This window comes from Rhipicephalus microplus, chromosome 2 (genome assembly GCF_043290135.1).
Source record: "Rhipicephalus microplus isolate Deutch F79 chromosome 2, USDA_Rmic, whole genome shotgun sequence".
Taxonomy (NCBI): Eukaryota; Metazoa; Arthropoda; class Arachnida; order Ixodida; family Ixodidae; genus Rhipicephalus; species Rhipicephalus microplus.
The window spans coordinates 189,772,077-189,794,438 of NC_134701.1; the positions used below are offsets into that span (position 1 = coordinate 189,772,077).

General features: G+C 47.1%; 1 protein-coding gene across 2 annotated transcripts in view; it reads left to right on the top strand.

Annotated features, from left to right (window-relative positions):
- Positions 1–22,362, top strand: part of LOC119170529 (uncharacterized) — a 68,388-nt gene that overhangs the window by 40,839 nt on the left and 5,187 nt on the right. Inside the window, exon 3 of one of the 2 annotated variants that reach the window (XM_075887169.1) lies at positions 8,998–11,674. The exons of the other annotated variant lie outside the window; for it this stretch is intronic. Within the exon in view, the coding sequence (XP_075743284.1) occupies positions 8,998–11,555 (2,558 nt within the window). The 3' untranslated portion in view covers positions 11,556–11,674. Of the gene's footprint in view, positions 1–8,997; positions 11,675–22,362 lie in introns of those variants that run through there. 2 annotated transcript variants of the gene reach the window in all.

Below are 22,362 nucleotides of genomic sequence, written 5' to 3' on the forward strand. Positions count from 1 at the left end.
ATTACTACAGTTGGAGGAAGGGTGAGCGGCTATGAACTGTTTAACGTCATTTACAAGTTCGATCGGCCACTCGACACGCAACTGTCGGTCGGAGGCAAGAAGTTCAAGCTTCCCAAGGACTTGAAGTTGCTTATCAAGTTCCTCGCGGTGAGACCCAAAGATTTATTGAAGCTTGAAGTTTTGTTGTTGGTGTGGAAAGTAAAAATACAGAAACACCCTGGAGGTGGAATGGACGTTACATATGCAGGCCTAAAGCAAACGGTTCCAAACGTTCCTGATGTGCGCATTAAACTCGGCAAACGGCACTACAACATTCCGACTGACCTCCAAGCAATTTTCGAAAACCCCCAAACTCTCCACGTAGGCCAGCTTTTCGAAGCCCTGCAGCGCGCGAACATAAAACTGGACGTGAACGTCCGGACGGGAGTTGTGGTGGGAATTATCGTGAAAGGAACAGCGATTCCGTTACCGCTCACCATCGATCTACGTTTCAAGTGGAACAACAGGGTCTACCTGATACCGCGCGACATGAAGGCCCTGATCGCCCAGCTCGAGAGAAAAGGCATGCCCAGCGATGTCATGCACATTCTGTACACGCGCTTCGGAGTCCTTCAGGTGCGCAACTCCGCGGGAATTGTCATCATGTTAACCTTCAATGGCGAGAGGTATCGAGTCAAGGTCGAAAAGCAGACAGCCGTGACCATCTTGGGAAAGACGTTTCAGCTCCCAAGGGAGGCTGAAAAAATGTCCGCTTTCGTGAAGGCGGATAAGAGCCGTACCGAGCCAATGCTGCAGGCACTCCAACGTGCTGGGTTCATGTTCATTCCCGACTCGAGCGGCAATTTGCAGACCATCCAGAAGGGCGCGCAGATGATAAAGCTTGGACTGAGAGTGCGTATAGCCATTAACGTCGTGGGCACAGTGTACAGAGTGCCCTTCGATCTGCCGCGGCTGGTGAAGGATGTCAGAAGCTTTGGACGCCCTCACATTAATTCTCTTTTGAACCAACTCAGACGAGTGGGCGTGAAAGTTACCAAACAAGGCTCCAAAATCAAGATTTTATTCAACAGCATCAAGTACATCCTGTAAGCCTAGAAGAGCCGGCGCCAGCAAGGCACGCCGTCGGGGAGGAGCACGTCTCCGAGGATTCGCTTCTGCCAGACCAAAACAGCATCGATACCGTATCAAGTCATCGGACGTCGCGCGCTCGGGCTCTCAATAAATATATCGCACCAATTTTCACGCACTGTTTCTTTCTGAACTGCGAAGGATTCTCCGAGAATCGGGGTGACCAGACCAGGACTCCCCCCCCTCGCTGTTCAGCTGTCACTTGGCTCGCAGTTGAGAGCTAGTCTTGCGCACGACCGTACTACATCCCTCTTTTTAAATGACTATTACATATTCTTACCTGTGCTCTTTGTACGTACCGAAATAGCTCCTCGACTCCATCATCTCTTGTATTCCGCCCAGCACTTCCGTTTGCGCCATCACCGCGGTAGCTTTTGATTGGCGTGCCCCCCGTAACTTGATGTATGCAAACCGGCCATGGGTACAAGATAACAAGAGGCTTGTGCAATATAACACACAAGGCCAATTTGCGTTCTCCACAACTCTGCTTACCTAATGCACGCCACTGACTACTTTTCAGGTGGGAGCAAACTGAGCTACAGTGTGGTCTGCAGTAACTGCCCTTCCATTTCATCAGTTTATATGATTGCTTAGTAAACAGATTGTTGCTACCTTGACAACACCGGAACAACCAAAGAACACCTACTACTACAACTACTACTACTACTACTACTACTACTACTACTACTACTACTACTACTACTACTACTACTACTACTACTACTACTACTACTACTACTACGGCCGCCGCCGCTGCTGCTGCGGCGGGTTCTACAAATCACGATCTTGCTACTGGTACTAAGTACTAAGGCAGAAAAAGGGCAGGCGAAATGATAATGAAAACCTTATAAAAAACCACAATAAAAAGAGAACAAAAACGACAAAAGAAGAAAATACACGCAAGTAAAATAAGAAAGTACATTACTAACAGTGGCAAATAAATGAAGACAAATAAACATAGCTAAATACCGAATGAAGATTTGTAGGGGAGGTGCGAATGAAGGGTATAATGAGTTCGGAAGCCCTTGCGCTATCAGGAAAATGGGGGTGAACGAAACTTGGCGTGTGCGCAACTGACGTGCTAGTGCTACTGTTTTTGTTTATTTCTTTCGCACTGCGTAATCATCATCATCATCATCATCATCATCATCATCATAAGCCCACCTACACCCACTGCAGGGCAAATGTCTCTGCTGTCTTCAGCCAATCCACCAGGTCCTGTGCTTTCTGCTGCCACGATATACCTCCAAACTTTTTAATCTCATCGGCCCACCTAATTTTCTGTTATTCTCTTACGCGTTCACCTTCTCTCGGAATCCCGTCAGTTAACCATGATGGCCAGCGGTTATCCTGCCTACGTGCTCGGTCCATGTCCACTTCTTGTTCTTCATTTCAAGTTCACTATCCTGAAAGTGCGCCATGTTCCCTCGAGTCTGTCTCCTTCCACCATGTCAGGAATTGAACCCTTCACCCGCGGGCTCAGATTGTGCATGACACTCCAGCTGTTACGTGCGACAACGACCGTTATGAGTTCATATCCAGCCAATAATGAAATATGGCAACGCGAAAGAATAAGTAACCGTGAGAGCGACAGATCAGATGGCTTTGTAGTGAAAATGCCCTAGCCTGTAGCATTAGGAATCAGCAGTCACGTGACATTGTCTATACGAAAGAGACGTGTACATGCGGTCTGAACGTTCTAGTGTAAAGTGAGCTGTTGCCAGTGAACTGCTCAATGCTAAGTTGTTTCCTTTGAACTTGTATGGGGTCCACTTCGACTGAACAGTGGCTACTGCACTCGGCTGCTGAACCGAAGGTCGCAGGTTCTGATCCCTGCCCCGGAGGTCACATTTTGGTTGAGGCAAAATGGTAGAAGCCCGTGTGTACTGTGTGAAGTCAATTCACGTTAAAGAACTGATGGTCGAAATTTCTGGAGTCTCCAATACGGCGTCCCTCATACAGTACATCGTGGTTTCGGGACGTAAAACCCCAGATAATATTAGTAATAATATTATTCTTGAACTTGTTTTGAGCTTTTTAGGGTATACCTATTAGATTTATTCACTTTTTTATACATATTATAATGGTGGACATGCACCGCAGCCCCCTCCACCTGCCTACTCCGTTGGTCGACTCCGCGTTGGATGCAAAAATGGAAAGGAAGTTATCACGTGCTTGTCTCAAAGGAAGCCATGACGTGCTTGTCTCAAAGGCATGCCATTGCTTCCCGGCTTTCCGGAGTGGCGGTAGAATAGTGAACAATTTCTTTAACGGAACAACGGGGGTCAGTAGTCACTATTATCGTAAGGAAAAATACGTGCCCATAATTCTGCCCATTAAAAAAATGACGAGAAAGGTTCGACTGAATGCGGCGTTAACGTTTTGGCGCCTCCCTTTAGGCCAGGGGTCTCAAACAGACGGCGTGTACATGGCTACATCGGTCCCATGTATTTTTTAAATTTTTCATGATAAGTACGGTCGTGAGCTACGCAGGCATGACTGATGTAAAACATCGTTTTCCTTAGGTGTGGTCATGACGTGCTGAAGCGTAACCATGACACAAAAACAGTATTTCCGAATCCGAGTCCAGATTTTACTAATTTTGGAGACATGTTAACGAATGAAATCCTTGCCATAAATCTTCAAAAACGACCCGTTTATTTATTTATTTATTTATTTATTTATTTATTTATTTATTTATTTATTTATTTATTTATTTATTTATTTATAAATATTGCAATCCCACACGAGGGATTACAGCAGGACGGGAGTTACAGTATTGCAAGGTAAACATAAATGTAAACAAGAACAAAGAAACATGCGGGAGAAGAAGACATCTTTCTGATCCAAAAGCACTTTGATTTGGGCGAATTGGCACATAATTGGATATGCTTCAGCGGAATTTAGACGAAGACCATAGGATACACACGGCGCTTGTCTGTCTTCTGTTTGTCTCTGATGATCTTCGTCTAAACTGCGCTGAAACCTATCCAACATCTTTGTGATCCCCCCCCCCCTTAAAAAAAAGGGAGAAACCGATATACAATATTAACATATGGTGAACATTCGTGACACCATACAATTCCAAATATACAGAATAATAGGTATACCAGAAACATGCTCACATACGCAAGTACTGAGTCTTGGCATGATTGTCTGTTACATGTTATTGATACGTTTTGTTTTGTTGATTTGTATTTAAAGTCAATGCATTATTGCACATTTGTGTATATTCATGTTACTTACTCCTTTTTGTAATGCCCTCATGCTCTGAAAATATCTGTAATAAATAAATAAATAAATAAATAAATAAATAAATAAATAAATAAATAAATAAATAAATAAATAAATAAATAAATAAATAAATATTGTGTCTAACAAAGAAAACAAGCCCTTAAATGTACACTTTTTTCTTTCATACGCAAGTAGCGGAATGCATGAATGTTGATTGTGCACAATTTCAAAACCGACATCGTTTCTCATTTAGATACGAGGCCGACATTTCATGTGATGGCTGTAGAACAACGTCATTAGCTAACTTGTTCTATTCTCAGACTACCCTCGGGGAAAATGAATACGTGGAACAGTTTTTGCGTGTTTTGAAACGGCGTGATAGAGAGATTATGGCACTGTCTATTTAGCCAAAGGAGAGAGCTAATAATTTGCTAGCGTAGATCTCGTGGTGCTTCTTGATTAATTAATATAAAGATATGAGACGACCGATTGGGTTTTTTAAAGTTATTGATCGAAGATTATCTCTCGCCAACAGTGCACTGATAGATGTGTGACCACAAGTGTTGTATATAGAACGGGATGCCTTTCTTCGCATTTTTTCCAACGTTGTATGTACTAGTTGGTCAACGAAAAGGATCCCATATATAACGACTGCATGAGCTAATGTGGGTGGAACTGTCGATCTGTACGCCGGAAGTCGCGCAGTGGAGCGCTTGAGACCTCTTCGTAGTAGTGGAAGTATTCTGTTTGCACAAGCTGCAACAACAGTGACTGCGGTCGAAGCTGCGGCAAGCTAGTTTCGTTCCCGTCGCGTGCCGTCAGTACTGATTGAATGCGGATTGGAGAGCCAGATTTATTCACCGACCGATGCGGAGCTAAGCAGTCTCGTTTCGACTCTGGACATGGGCGGCGAATGTGCCTTTAGAGAGAGAGAAAGAGAGAGAGAGAGAGAGAGAGAGTTTTCTTTAATATGTACGCCAAGTATGTGGGAGTGAACCATAGACGAGCTTCCCCATCATGATCTCGGTGACCACCAGGACCAGCTGAACCAAGGCTCGGCAGACCTTGGGAGGCCCGTCGCAGAAGGCATCGTCCACAGCTCTTTGACGCGGAAGGGGCTCAGGATGACGGGAACGGGAAAGAACGATTTAGCAGCGCACTCCACCGTGACATGGAATACCCTTGTAGAGCATGCCACAGCCCGGACAAGAGTCTGCGTATCAGTGAGGGTAGAAGCCATGCAGGACACGGTGTTGGGGAAGGTGCGCGTTTGGAGTTGGCAATGTGCCACCTCTCTCGAGAACGACTTCGGAACTGCGTGGACAACGGGATCGCGTCTTTGCCGAACACGGTTTCGTTCACAGCGGATGCGGCGTTCAGTAGCCCGGTGCTGAAGCTTCGGAACGCACGCCATGTCACAAAGCTCAAACATTGTGGAAGCTGTTGAAGATTAAAGAGCTTCAGTCGTGGTCCGCGTGCTGGTATAAAACTTCCTCGCTGCATTTTGATGGACGAACGATCAGTTAACAATAATTCTGGCGAAAAAAAAATATGTCGCGTGCGCATGGTGGATGTTGGTGGCGACAGTACGAAGTAAGGCGTGGGCCTAAATCACATTTCCACTTAAGACACGGGTGTCTTGAGCCGCGTTGACATTGTGAACGACGTCACAGAATGACGAAAATAGTGGCTTTCCCGCTGCTCTTACACACTTTAAACGCTGCATTTACGTACTCACCGAGAAAATGAAAATGCAGCAATGTGATACGCACTTGTTTAATGTATCTTTGATATTTTCGGTAATTTGAATTAGTATAGTTCCGTAAAATCAGAACGAACGGGCTATTATGAAATAGGTCATTCTTACTGACTGCTACTCAAGTTTTTCATGTACGGCTGCTAGTGTAGCTGTTGAGACACTGATGCGTATTACCGACAGCTTTCCCTTGGGGTCGCCGATGATTAAAGCGATATACTATATTTCAGGGGTTCTCTCAACCCAGTTGCAAAGATTATGAGAGGGAGAGAGATAAATGCTGGGATAGAAAAACCGGCCTAGGGAATGCGCGCTTGTTTATTGCAACGAGAAAGTTGTTCGTAGAGCATTTAGTATACTCACGCATTCCAGCGCAAAATAACTTTTTTTTGCATGGAGACTGGTAGATGTGATTGCTCAAGGCAACCGCGTCATTAAGCGACGAATATGGACTCTAAAGTTAATGTTGGCTCTTTGTCTACGCGTTCTAGTAGAAATAAAGCCAATATTACTCCTATTGAATACGATAGTAAGAATAATTAGTGGTGTTTAATGTCCGAATGCCCCGCATGAATGTGAGAGACACCGTAGAGGAGGGCCCCGGAAATATCTGCCTTCGGGGTTCTTTACCGGGTGCCTAAATCCAAGCATGCGGGCCTCGAACTTTTTCGCCTCAATCTAAAATGCGGCCGCCGTGGCCGAAATTCGATCTTGCGACCAGCGGGTCACCAGTAGAGCACTATAGTCGCTACACACCCAAGCGAATGTGTGCGCGCTTTCTTTTTCTTTCTTTTTATTCATTTCTGTTTTCTTTTACCCTCTTTACTTATCTTCTTTCCCCTTCCCCAGTGCAGGGTAGCAAATCAAAAATTTTTTTTCTGGTTAACCTTCCTGCCTTTCACTTAGCCTTTCACTATCTCTACCTATAACCCATTCCATTTTTTGTAAACTTAGGTAGGCCGATGTCGACATTATTGGTAAAATTATAGCGAAGTGCGCACGTAACTTCCGCCATAAGCGTTGAGGGCTGCGATGTGCGCCAACAAACAAAACTAAGTAGTGAGACGCGACTCACATCCAACCGCGACGCAGTTTGTTGGCATACCGTTTTTTTTTCTCGTTGCTTGACCACATGCACCATTGAAAACCTAGCAGCAAACTGCGGTAGGCAGAGCGTCTTTTGTCTACCAAGAAAGCGCCACCGCATTTTCTTGGAATCCGGTGGAACTTGTATATAACAACTAGACCAACATGACGGATGTACTGAAAACGATGGAAAGTAAAGTATGCGTGTTTCTTGACCCCACATTGCCCTGTTCCGATTCGTGCAAGTGCTGTACATAACTGGGATAATCAAGCTTCAAGGGCAGGGTCGCACGAAATAGGCAACGTTAGAAGGTCAATGAAACTCGCAGAAAAAAACTTGAAAAAAATTGAGAGCACGAATTAGCTTTTGCGGTGCGACACGCCTAGGAATCGAAGTGTGCAGCGGAAGTTGAGCGCACTCACGGGTTCACGTCACATTAACACCATTAAAGGGAGAGTGCAAGGAAATATATAAAAACATAAGGGTGGGTTACAGTTTCGCAGAATATAAAACACAATTACTATAAGGTGTAAGAAGGAAAGTTGAATAAAAGAAAATACGAAATATGGCACCTTGTGAACCGACTGTTTGGGCCATCGTATAAGTCTTGCGACATTCTTTGCAAGTGGTGTTTACCTGTCCAAATTACTCGCTGCGTTCGGAAGAAACTTGATAATCGTCTTCTGAATGTGACCGTAAAACTAGCAGAAATTATATCCCGCCATGCTTTCTTACATGAAAGTGCACGTGAACGTTCTTCTTTAAACGCAGCAAACACGTATAGACTAATCTGAAGGTAACCGCTGTAGATAACTGATTCGACGGAGATATGACAGCTTTATTTGGGCATTTATACGGTGTGAATTACTTGGTTGTAGGAATTGCTTGTCCTGCAGCGCATTTATTGTTGAGTGTTCTAGCACTGCGTTCATTCTGCGTTCATTAGCAATTTGCTCTTGTAAACAGCACGTACAGACGACTTGTATCCGTATCGCAATGGTCCGAAGATCCATTCAGTGAGCTCGTACATCCTGTTTCAGCCATGTGTGTCAGTCTAAGCAGCATTACTTATGTGATTCTTAAAGAGAAAAAAAAAAGAGAAAAGTGAGCCCCGTAACTGTCTGCATCAGAGTGTGACACCTCAACAGTAGCTCACAAGAGATGGGGTAAGGAGGGATTAAAAGAATATGATTAAAGGTATAGAGATATAGAGAGGAAGGAGAGAGCGAAGTGGAGAGACAGCGTACGACATAAAAAGACGGAAGTAAAGAGGAGCTAGGAAAGATGGACACGGTCGCAGGAGTCCGAGGACGGGGCACCACTCAGCGATCGGCTCTTGTCGGCGGCTGGAGATGGCGTAGGGTGAGCCATTCAGCCAGAGCTGCGCTGTTGTCGGAGATCGTGGGGGCACAACCAGTCGACACGAAATCCAGAGAGCGAGTGCCCTAAGCAGCATTACACTGACCATTCTGTATTTTCTTCTTGTGATTCAACCGACAGCTTTCATTGCATTCTATATGATGTGTGGCATTTTCTAATTTTCGGACGTTGATAATTTCAAATCTGCCTTCTGTCGCTGCCTCACTGAGAGGAGCATAACATTTCCGTACGTGGTACGACATCGCCTTCCTGGCAGGTGCTACGAACCTTATTAAGTTTTGGCAGGCCTGTTCTATGTACTTGTACCAAAAGAAAAGGCCAATAAAGTATAATTATTTAATGTATTGATAGTGTTATTAGCTGCTTCCCTTTAGTGTCCATTTACTGATGCGCATTCGACGAACGCGTGCAGGAAACGCTGAGGCCAAGCACGAGACCGAGAAGAAAGGAAAGAAAGGGCGAGAGGACGAGAACGACCAGCGCTGCAAGTCTTTCACGACACTTCCTGGCACCCCGGGACGGCGGAAGACGATGCGCTCATTCGTGGCATATCCGGCCGCCACACTGCTAGTGCTGCTGGCAGTGATTGAGACTGGCTTGTGCCGCAAGGCATTGCCTTGCCCTGCACACTGTTCTGCCAGCTTGACTGTATTCATGCCAGACGGCTCCACTACTTCTGTGCACGGAAGCAAGGCGGTTGAGGTGATTCGCTTCAAAGAGGAGATCAGCAGGGCTTCCTGGAAACATCTCGTAGTAATAAAGGTAGCCAACACAAAGATACGTGTGCCCCCATCTCTGGAGACCATGATAAGACTTGTGGTGAAAAAGTACCCAGATTTGGGACAAGTTCTGATTCAGATTATTATGGGTGAAGCGAAGAACCAGCAGAAGTATACATACATGAAGGGACCTAACAAAAATGTCGGGACAACAACAAAAACAAGAACAATAACAAAAAGGGTCACCACAAGGAAGCAGACCAAAAGGATTCCTCCGAAGCCCAACACGTTGAAGACAACGAAAGTGACCAAAAAGACCTCCAAGAAAGTGTTGACGACAACAAAAGTGACCAAAAAGACCACCCGGAAGCCTACTGCCAGGAAAGTGTTGACGACAAAGAAAGTGACCAAGAAGACCACCCCGAAGCCTACCACGAAGAAAGTGTTGACGACAACGAAAGTGACCAAAAAGACCACCCGGAAGCCTACTGCCAGGAAAGTGTTGACGACAAAGAAAGTGACTAAGAAGGCCATTCCGAAGCCTACCGCCAAGAAAGTGTTGACGACAACGAAAGTAACCAAGAAAATGACCCCGAAACCAACTACCAAACGAAAAAAACTCACCACAACTACTAGAAAGTTCATGAAAAGGAGTACACCGAAGCCTGCCGCCAAGAAAACGACGGTAAAAACGACAACCACTACCAAGAGGGTCCCACAAACTCAAACGAAAAAGCCTCCCACGGTGAGCTCGGTTCCGTCTATAACAATGCCCAACCCAATTGACCCAGGGAATACAATCCCAGCTGGAAGCGGCGTCGACAGCAAGGTGCTCATAATGCTCGGATACATGCTCAGTCAACCCAACTACTTCGCCGCCATTTACCGCGTGCTTCTGACACTCGGAATAACGTTTCCCAGCTTCACTAGTCCGATCAACCAGGTCATGTACGGAACGCACGTGATTATGCTACCGAGGCCATTTGTGGTGAGCTACACCTACACTATCAACAACAGAGTATTCAACTTACCGAGAGACGCAAAGAAACTCGCCATTTACGTATCCCAGCACATGAATCAGTTCAGCATAGTAGCCAAGTTTCTTACACAGCTCGGAGCCTCATTCCCCGTCGACGGTACGGGAAGGATTATCGGCTTCAACGTGTTCAATGTGATGTACCGGTTCCCGCACGCCATAACCACGACCATTTTTATTGGTAGTAAGAGGTTCGCTTTGCCGAGGGACATCAGCTTGCTTCTCACTGCTATCAAGCACAATCCGACCATGTTCTTCGAACTCCAGATGACGCTAGAAGCTTTTGGCGTGAAATTCATCAAAACCGGAGCGGGCTCTACCCAGGCGGTCTACAGTGGTAAAAAATACGATGTGTTCACAGGACGTGCGGTGACCATCACCATCGACAATAGGAAATATGACATTCCGGCAGAGCTCGAGAAGATATTCCAGGAACCAAAGGGCTTCAGCGTGGGCTCACTGCTCGTAGCTTTACAGGAAAAGGGCATCCCGGTGAACGTGGATGAAAAAACAGGTGTCATTCTCGGCATCACCATCGACAAAGTGCAAGTTCCGTTCCCAGTTTCCATCGACCTGCGCTTCAAGCTGGACAACAAAGTTTACGTAATTCCGCGCGACCTCGCCAAGCTGATCACTGTGCTCGAAAATAAAGGCATGCCCAGCAAGATCCTGTCTCTTCTGTACACCCGCTACGGAGTTGTTCCAGTGCGAGATTCTAACGGCATCGTCATCGCGATTTCCTTCAACGGCAAGCAGTACAAGGTCAAGCCAGAGCCACTGACTGCCGTGGTGATTCTGGGTCAGAAGTTCATGCTACCGAGGGACGTGAGGAAAATGATCGAGTTCGTGCACTCCAAGCAGAGTAATCCAAAGATCGGTTTCAGTTTCTTGAAAGCTCTGAAAACCGCTGGTTACATGCTTATCAACGACGATGACGGTGCGATGCGCTCGATCCAGAAGGGGGCGCAGATAATTAAGCTTGGTATGGAAATAAGAATACAGGTGATTTATGGCACAACCACTTATCAAGTGCCTAAGGATCTAATGCGACTGGTGAAAGATGTCCGCTCCCTTGGGCCGAAGGAAGTCAAAGATGTCATAGACCAACTAAGAGCTTTCGACGTCCAAGTAACGAAGAACGGCAGCAAGCTTACCATACTGTTCAACAGTGTCCGATACGAGGTAGACCTTAAATCCGGTAGCGTCAAAGGATAGCAGTTTTGAGAAACGTAATGATATGCGTCAACTGGTGGCCGCCATGGCACGTCCCACGAAAACGCACTATCCATTAACGAGGGGCTTTTTGGAAGTGTTAAATAAATGGGTCGCACCTACTTACGCCTTATTATTTGCAGAGAATAAACACACACACGCATGCACACAGAATAAGGGGGGCCGTCGCTGTCCTTAAATGCCGGCCAACCAGAGACTGCATAAAAAAAACGACTGTGTTGCAGAGTAAACCAAACCATTGTATTTACTTGGAACGTTCATTGTTTTGTTGTCAATTCATTCGATAGTTTGGTGACGACATGCTCGTAGGTCTGCATTTCTAAACGACTAAAGGGGCAAGCCAAATCTCAGAAAGAGCCCATGAACACTGCCGTGATGAAGGTGTGCCAACCATAAATCAGCAAACGAAGATCCCTTAAATTCACTTACTTAAGGAAGATATCTAGCGCTTAGGGCTCACTCGAACTGAAGCTCATCAAACTTTTTTTCAACGCGACTAACTCAGACTCACTCGACCTTACACTCATGACCCCAACTGAGTCTAAATGTCAGCGGACGCATGAGTGAGTTTGCTGACCTATGGTGCCAACAAAATCCTTCATCGTATGTCACAGACTAACTTCAACTAGCGGGGTGCAGTCCCATCTGTTTCGATTCATTTAGAGTGCCTGCGGCCATCACTTTTTAAAAGTCATGTGGTAATTTCTTGTTCATCTGTACCACACTGTTGACCAGCTTATCCCGAAAAATAAATGCAATGGGTCTATTGATATTTTTACATTAAGACAGATAAAGTATCAAGGCATGTTGTCGACATATTTACCCTACGCACAGCCGTGGACAGATGACAAGTGTGGACAGCAAGCCAAAAGTGTCGAAACAGATATCTTAGTGGGCGTGGGAGCGTGGTGAAATGATATATTTTAGGTACACCTCCAGAAGTTGTTATAGAAAACGTTCTCGCCAGAGCTGTCGACGAATGTGCCCAGCTTTCGGTTTGACCTGTCTCTCCATAACTTATTGTTCTTTACTAACGGTTCGATTTCATTAAATTTTATGCTGAAATGTTCCCTAAAGAGGGCGTGATACACACTGAAGGCAAATGGAACGATATATATATATATCACTAACTATAACAAAATACAGAAGTAGTCAGTAAGACCAGATAAAAATGATATTTTTAAAATTTGGTTAAATGCATTGTGCTCGGTGGGGTATCATCATATAAAAGGAAAAGCAACAGTTTCACCGCAAGGTCGAAGCAGTGAATGTGATAGCAACAAACTGGTATGTCACATTTAGAACGGCCAGCAGCTCGAAGCTTGCAGCGCGCTACTCAAGCAAAAAGGGCCCGCATGCAAGACGAGTGTGCACCAAGTGTCGAAGCTCGACACTTTCAGCCTGCTGTTCAGAGACCAAAGACGCACACAAAAAAAGAAACGCCCAGGTATATGCAAAGCGAGCGTGAACTGTCACAGCTGTAACGAGTGGCGCAGCCAGGGTGTCGTACAACACGCCCCCCCCCCCCCCCACTTCCTTTCCGAACTTTTTTTGGCTATGACATATAATGCACAAAATGTCACTCAACGATGTCTGACTGCCCAGCTGCCACTTCAGATCAAAAGGGTTCCCCGCCCACCCCACTAAAATATTTCTGGTAACGCCCCTGCTTGGCAGCGCGCTGCCAAGCAGGGGCGTTACTGTGGCAGCGCGCTGCCAGAGACGAATATGAACAACCCACTTTGTTCCTTCTAGCTAGCAGGTCACTCCTCTCGCAAACATGGCCGCTGCAGTGCTGTGTTACTTCCACACAAGCTTTGCGCTGAAAGTACAAGACGTATTTACAAATCGCCTCCATCTCGAGATAAGCGCGCGCGCTCGAGCGACCACATACTGTGGAGAAATGTGCGGCTGGCACAAGTAGGAGGCGATTTACTTGACGCTAACGAATGCCTGAAGGTGTAAAAATTGTGCGAAGGCAGGCCGTACACGGAGCCTCTCATGTCCGGGAGATACAGGCGAGGGAGGCTGCCACATAAAGCATTGACAAGCTGTCGATTTGCAAAGACCGAATGCAGTGATTGTACAAGCAGGTTGGGGAAGATAGTTTAAAATAGGCGATCACTGCCGTCTGCCACGGTCATCATTCGATAACAAAAGTAACCACAGTGCTTCTGTGAGAGCACTTGCAAGGTTAACGAATCGCAAGCGCCCACAGCACCATTCGGTACATAAAAGCGCCATTGACCGTTAAGTCCAATGCTCCGGATGTGGCGTGTGTTTTCTTGTCAAACTAAAAGTAGGATTGCAACTAGGGCGGATAGATGATTAACGCAATAGCGTTACAGCGTACGCCCGAAGAAAAATTTCGTCTATGTCAGAATTAGAAAGAAATAACTTCATTTCCTGCTCGTTCATTACAAAAAACAAACTTTGTTAAATCGAGTTTGTTGATGATGGGACAGCTTGGTTAATTGTTAGGTGGTAAAAACTCATAAAACTAGGTTTCCATATTTGTTTATTTAATTATTTATTTCAAAAGTACTGCCAGCTTTTAATTAGAGGCCATTCGCAGGAATAGTTACAAACATGAGAGAGATACAAAATTGCGCATGCAACACACACACACACACACACACGTACATATATACATATATATATATATATATATATATATATATATATATATATATATATATATATATAAGGGAAAGAAGTGTATACCTAAGGGCTCGTTTTTCCGTGTTTTAACACAATATTAATGAGATATAACAGACAGTAATGCCAAGGAATGTACAGGGGAAGTTATTAGAACCAATGGAATGTAAATAAGAAGAAAGAAGAAAGAAAAGTGGATGAAAAAATTACCAACTGTCTTCTTCTTACCAACTTTCTTCTTTCTTCTTATTTACATTCCATTGGTTCTAATAACTTCCCCTGTACATTCCTTGGCATTACTGTCTGTTATATCTCATTAATATATATATATATATATATATATATATATATATATATATATATATATATATATATATATATATATATATATATAATCGGGGACCCTACCTTGGTTCGGAAATTGTGTGCGAGAAGTGCATATACCACTTGTGCAAGCGCAGTTTGCGCAGGTGGCCCAACGTTTTTGTAATACAACTTTTCGTTAACGCAACTGTATGGAATTAAGGAAAAAAATGGCCCCGTATCTGCATGTTTCACTGTAAATATCGTAGAAAGACGATAGTCCTGCATCTGGAGAGAGTGAACAAAAAGTTTATTTGATGTTCTGCGCGAGAAAATCGGTTGTGTTCTGGAGGCGCTGCGTTAGAGAGTCTCGATCAGTGCAGCGAAGGTGAACGAGCGCGAGTCACGTTAGACACGAGCGCTATCTGGCAGTTATCTTTAAAAACAAAGGAAGGCGCACGTGCTGGTCTTGGAGGCATTAAGGTGTAGAACGCAAAGCGACGGGCAGGTACCACCACAGTGTCGTCTTAGAAAAGCATTAGAAACACTTGCTTTTTGAGCATCGCGTTGCATTGTCAGCGCAGCGTGATAAACGCTACGGTCTTTAGAATTACTTATGTATGTTTTTTTAGTATAGACACATACAAAATATTCACTTGTTGTTATGGTGCCTCAAATATGCGCAATACTTGTTTTTTAATTGATAATCGCACTAGTATGGTCGCTGGAACTTGAGCAATATTGTCATTTGACATTTGACATTTGCCTCCCTCCAAAAATGGCATCGTCCCGATGCGTAGCCAAGGCACTCTACTTATAAAAACGCACATATGCACCGGCACGCACAGGACAAACGAGAGTTAGCTGGACAAGTAGGGTTTCATCCGGATGACATGCACGATTTCGGGTGCGCAGTTTCGGCGACTGGAACTGCAAATGCCGTCAGGAATAACTTCGTAGTTGATGTCGTTCAATCGTCGGGTGACTCGATATGGGCCAAAGTATCGTCGTAATAGCTTTTCTGAAAGTCCGCGTCGACGTATTGGGATCCAGACCCATACCTTGACGCCTGGTTTGTAGGTTACCAATTTATGTCGTAGGTCGTACCGTTTCGCATCTTTGTGTTGCTGGTGACAAATGCGCATGCGGGCTAGCTGTCGGGCTTCTTCGGCACGCTGACCAAATTCTTCGGCGTCAGCGTGAGTGTCGTCACACTCGTGCGGCAGCATAGCGTCTAACGTTGTAGTGACTTCGCGCCCGTGTATTAAACTAAACGGCGTCATTCCGGTAGTTTCCTGCCGGGCAGTATTATAGGCGAAGGTCACATAAGGCAAGATTTCGTCCCAGTTCTTGTGTTCTGTGTCGACATACATGCAGAGCATGTCTGCGAGGGTCTTATTAAGCCGCTCTGTTAGTCCGTTTGTTTGTGGGTGGTACGCCGTTGTTCTCCGATGAGCTGTACCACTGAGCCTGAGAACCGACTCCAAAAGTTCTGCCACGAACGCAGTTCCTCTATCCGTGATGAGAACTGTTGGAGCACCATGCCGAAGGACGACGTTTTCTATGAAGAAATGAGCCGCTTCTGCTGCTGTGGCCCTCGGCATGGCTTTAGTTTCTGCGTAGCGAGACAAGTAATCAGTGGCGACAATGATCCATCTGTTTCCTGTGGTAGAAGTTGGGAATGGGCCCAGGAAATCCATTCCGATTTGGGCGAATGGCTTTGCTGGTACTTGAACGGAATGTAATAAGCCTGCCGGCCTGCCGGGTGGTGCTTTGCGTCTTTGACAGTCGGCACATGTTTGGACGTGATGTTTTACAGCAGCAGGTAGGTTAGGCCAGTAGTAACTGTTTTGCAGACGGGACAATGTTCGAGTGTAACCGAGATGACCAGAGGTGACTTCATCATGGCAGGCTTCCAGAATTTCTTTTCGCAGTGATGCAGGGACGACGAGCAAGTATGGGCTGCCGGTGGGAGAAAAGTTTTTCTTGTATAGGACGTCGTTCCTTAAACAAAAAGATGGCACTCCTCTCGCAAAAATTCGCGGCACGTCTTCCCGTCGTCCTTCTAAGAAATCAATAAGCGAAAGCAGGTCAGGGTCACGGCGCTGCTCTTGTGAGATAGTGGCCGCGTTGATGACTCCCAAGAATGCGGCGTCCATAGACTCGTCATTAATAGCGGCAGGCTCAACGGGTGACCGCGAGAGACAGTCTGCGTCGGTGTGCTTCTTCCCTGATTTATAAATAATGGTCATATCAAACTCCTGAAGCCGAAGGCTCCAGCGTGCTAAACGGCCGGATGGGTCTTTCAAGTTAGTGAGCCAGCAAAGCGAGTGGTGATCACTGACGACCTTGAATGAGCGGCCGTACAGATATGGTCGAAATTTGAGAACCGCCCAAACCACGGCGAGGCACTCTTTCTCGGTAGTCGAGTAGTTCTCTTCCGTGCGAGAGAGAGCTCTGCTGGCATAGGCTATCACTTTCTCGGAGTTATCTTGCCATTGTATCAGTACGGCGCCCAGGCCTACATTGCTTGCGTCGGTGTGAAGTGCTGTTGGCGCTTCCTGGTCAAAGTGTGCCAGAACCGGAGGTGTTTGGAGGCGTTGGCGTAATTCGTTGAACGCTGTTTGTTCCTTTTCGCTCCAAAGAAAGGGGACATCCTCTCGTGTGAGCCGCGTCAGAGGCGCCGCAATAGACGAAAAGTTGGCGATGAATCGTCGGTAATAAGCGCAGAGGCCTAAGAAGCGTCTCACTGCTCTTTTGTCATGCGGTGCGGGAAACTTTGCGACAGCGTCGATTTTGTCCGGGTCAGGTCGAACACCTTCGTGGCTGACCACGTGGCCTAAGAAGCAAAGTTCGTTGAAACCGAAATGGCACTTCTCTGGCTTTAAAGTCAGGCCAGCCGAACGTATAGCTTGTAGAACTGCGAATAATCGACTTAGGTGTTCCTCGAATGTAGCTGAGAAGACGACAACGTCGTCTAGATAAACCAAGCATGTCTGCCACTTAAGTCCTGATAGCACAGTGTCCATTAAACGCTGAAAAGTGGCTGGCGCTGAGCATAACCCAAATGGAAGCACTTTAAATTCATAAAGACCGTCGGGCGTCACGAAAGCAGTTTTCTCACGGTCTCTCTCGTCGACCTCTATTTGCCAATAGCCACTTCGCAGGTCCATCGATGAGAAATAGCGTGCATGCCGCAGCCGATCAAGAGAGTCATCTATACGTGGCAGTGGGTAGACGTCTTTCTTCGTTACTTGGTTTAACTTGCGGTAATCTATACAGAAACGCAAGCTGCCGTCTTTCTTTTTAACCAATACCACGGGGGATGCCCAAGGACTCTTGGAAGGCTGTATTACGTCATCTTGGAGCATCTTCTGAACTTGCTTTTGGATCTCCTCACGTTCTTTCGGAGCCACACGGTATGGGTTTTGACGGATCGGTCTCGTATTTTCTTCAATGATGATTCGGTGCCGTGTCAGTGGTGTTTGCTTGACTTTCGAAGTGCACGAAAAACAATTTTTGAACTGGTGTATCAGCTCTAGTAGGCGCTGTTTTTCCGAGGCTGACAGGGTTGAGCAAATGTTGACAGACAAAGGTGTCGAGGCTGGGATGGTCGCCTCGTCCGGTTGCAAAGCGAAGCAATCTCTGGCTTGGTCCACGTCGTCGTAGTAGGCAATCGCGGTGCCCTTCTGGATGTGACGACGCTCGTTGCTGAAGTTGGTGATGAGGACTTCTGCCCGCCCATCAATTAGTGCCAGAATGCCTCTCGCTATGGAAACACCTTGCGTAAGCAATAGCGTGTCTATTCGCTCCGCTATCACCTCCTTACGGCACGGCCATTCACACAACACCGACACAAGGCAGCAAGATCTCGGCAGGAGCATCACATCATCGGCTACACGTAAACGTTGCAGTTGTTCTTCAGTGGTGGCGTCGACGTAAGGATGGGAGGAAAAGGTGACGATACGTTCTGGGATGTTGATGATAGCACCGTACTCTCGCAGAAAATCCATACCCAAAATTAACTCTTTACAACAGTCCGGTAAAATTACAAATGTGGCGACGAAGTTCGAATCATCGATTACGAGCCGAGCGGTGCATTTACCGGTTGGCGTCATTAGCTGCCCACCAGCACTCCTTATGCTCGGCCCACTCCACGGCGTCTTAACCTTCTTAAGGCGGTCGGCGAGCTCTTGTCGCATAATAGAGAAGTCAGCACCAGTGTCAACCAGTGCTGTTACGTGGTGTCCGTCTATAATAACGCTGAGGTCGGCACGTACAAATTCATTGGCAGTAGTACTCGTGGTTGTTGTCGTCTTCGTCATCACCGTCGTCACGTCGTCTTTGTGTAGAGGCAAGGGGGTCTTTTTGGCGTCTCGGCAATTGGCAACCTTGCCCCCGGAGGTCGCGGCAGTTAGTTTCCCTGGCACGGGCTTGGGGAGCGGTTTCTGATGGCGTCCGCGTATCTTTGGCGATTCGGGGAATTCTGACCTCGTGCAGGTGAGGGAGACCGCCAGCGACGACTTGGTGAAGACGCTTGGTTGGTCGGTAGGTGATCAGCACCATGGTCACGAGGGTCTTCAGAGTAAAAAGAAGCGGGCCGAGAAAAGTTTCCAAACCGGGTTTCTCGATGACGGCAGTAGCGCGAGATGTGGCCTGGTTCGCCGCAGTTGAAACAAAGGGGTCGACGGTCGGCAGTGCGCCACAAGTCGGTCCGACGTACTGGTGGTCGCCGCACAGGTTCACGCTGCCACCACGGCAAGGTAACGGGCCGCGGCTGAAAGGGTGGTTCTTCTGGGGCAGGCGGATGACGGCGCACGGCATCAGCATAGGACAGTGGACGTGGTTCGGGTGGTGGCGCCGGTGATGGAAAGGCTTGCCGTAGTTCCTGGCGCACGATTTCTGCAACAGAAGCAACTGGGGGATCGGTAGACGGAAGGCCGAGGGCCCGCAGCTCTTCCCGCAGGATTTGTCGAATCGTTTGCCGTAAAGAGTTTTCGGAAACGGCAGCGTTTTGAGCGGCGGCACCAACAGGCGTTTGGTCGGGCAGGCGGTCAAAGTGGCGGCATCGTTGCCGGAGCGCCCGCTCAATGACAGTCGCCTCTTTGATGAATTCATCCACTGTTGTTGGCGGATTTCGTACAAGGCCGGCGAAAAGCGGTTCCTTAACTCCCCGCATCAGATGACGAACTTTCCTTGCCTCGGGCATGTCAGGGTCAGCGCGGCGAAATAGGCGGACCATATCCTCAGCGAACATGGCCACGCTTTCGTTCGGCTTTTGCATGCGGGCTTCGATCATCTGTTGTGCGAGATCCCGTCGGTCCGCACTCAGGAACGTCTCGAGAAGCTTTTGGCGGAAATCGTCCCAGGTTTGGAAAGTAGGCTCCCTGTTCTCGTACCATGTGCGAGCGCTATTTTCCATTGCGAAGTAGGCACGGCCAAGTTTTTCTTGCACGCTCCAACGATTCACCACAGCGGTCCGCTCGAACTGGTCGAGCCAGTCCTCGACATCTTCATACGGTTCTCCACGGAAGACTTCGGGAACACGAGGAGTCTCAAAAGTTACCTGGTAAGGGTGAGTCGTTTGGGCCGGGGCCGGGGGAAGATTCGCAGACGCTGAAGGGGCCGCCATGTTGGTAACAGGAGATGCCGTCAAGAGTTCTGGGCTTAGGCCTAGTAGGCGCCGGCTGAATCGGTGTACTGGAGTCGCAACAAGACGTTGAGGCTCCGGACTGGGTGTACGGTCCCGAACAACGCTTTCTTGCATCAGGTTGCAGGCCCCAGCACCTCCACCAGTGTCCCGACGTCAAGAGAGAGGTCGTACTAGAAGACGCTGAGAAAACAGCAGCGGGTCGGTCTTTTTGTTAACCGCGTGAGAGAGAGTTCCTCATCTTTGTCGTTGTTGCATTCTGCATAAAAGCGTGCAGATGCGCGTATGCGCTGTCGCCTTCGTCTTTTTCGCGGGACGCACGTGACAATATTAGTGGGTGCTGCGGATGGGGTTGGCCATTTGGGGTATTGTTTAGTGCCGTTTGGGGTACCGTTATGGTGGACAGACAAACGTGCAGACGGACAGACAAGATTTTTTGCGCTGAAGTACCTTAAGAAACACCATCGTCTTCAATATTTAAGCAAAGGGGTTTGTGCTGTGGGGCCTGCTTGTTCCTCTAGTCCCATGTAGCAGTTGTGGCTGCGCTCAGTCGAATGCGCCACATGCATTTGCCGCCATCTGCACCCTGTCTATGCAATCGTTCTTATCCTTAAGGCTGTTGCTGACAAGCAACTCTTTCCTTCGCTCCACGCTAACATGGTCGATGGGGACAGGCCGAGGGGGAAGGGGTAGTGGTTTCAAACAGAAGAAAAGCAGAGAAAAGTGAGCCCCGCAACCATCTGCAGCAACCTTAGGAGTTGCTCACGAGGGAATGAGATAAAAAGAGATTAAAAGAGAGATAGAGAAGTAAAGATTGTGAGAAAGTAAAAAATTGGGACACCATCGAAAGAGACCGAGGAAGGGGCACCGATCGGTGAGAGCTATGTGGCACCGGGAGTTCGCTGACGGCGGGCCGAACGGCGAGGGCTATGCTGTCACCAGGAGATTGCGGACGACACAACTGGCAAGCAGCTCGGAATCCTACTAGCGAGTCGCAGGAGGAGGGTGACCCGGCATGTCCGTGTATTGCGCTAGTTTTTGGTTCTCAGAGGACCATGCGCATGGTATTATGATGGGCGCATTTCGTTGAGAAAATGTAACTTTGGGTAGGTTATGGTCTGGATTAAGCACCAGCTAACATCTTTGTCTGTTGTGAACTTCTTCTAGGAAAAAGATTAGATACGCAGGAGTCCGCTGTGGTAATTTAGGACGGCCACATACTCGCATGGGACCGGGATAGGCTCTTCTGAGGCCAGTTCTTTAGTGTATCGGTCCGTTGTGCACCCTGGAGAACAACAGTGTTTAGACTGTCAGCATCACAAGTGCAATAATGAAAATTAATTCCTAATTAAGACAAAAGAAAAAAAAACGCTTGCTATTACTGTTGGTATTAATGGCTTTCAATCAGCTACTTGCGCCCTGCGAGTCGCAAGCGAAAATGGTAAATCATTGTTAGAATAAAAAAGAGACTGTAATAATAATGCTACAAATGCGCCGTAACTGCAGTTGACGCTACAAGTAAACGTGCTCGAACTGTAGTGCACGTTTAAACTAAACGTGCACTACTGACGTAGGCAATACTAGACCGTTTATCTAGAGCTATGTAGCTCCTTTTGGCTGATGCAGGTGGCGTGTACACATGAAAAAACGTGGCTGATACCTCTTTTGAAGAATTGGTATAACACGAACGTGAAACGCGTCTTCACAAAGGAAGACCGAGCGTTTTTTGTCCATTGTTTCACCGAAATGGCGAAGGCGAACGAATGAATGCTACAACAACAAATGGCGAAGTCGCGTGGAGTACGACAACCATCTCGAAACTTGCAGCGCACACCTCAAGTAGAAAGCACGCACGAAATGAGAATGCAAAAGAAGTGCACGGACGGGCAACTCGACACTTCAAGCGCGCTGTTCAAACAGAAAGACTCACGAAATGAACGCGCAAGTATACACGGGACAAGCGCGAGCAACCGTGACAATTCTTCGCGTGTGAGCAGCATGCTCCTTCGTTAAACATGGCAGCCGCAAGAAGCAAAGTGACCTTCTTTCCCTGCCTAATCAAGATTCTGATAAGCGAGTACGCAGGGGAGTCTACTCTCCGTGGAGGCGGCACTCATGAAACGTTATACGAGGCGAAGACCTCAAAAGCGGGCACAACGCGAGACCTTCGCGCCATCT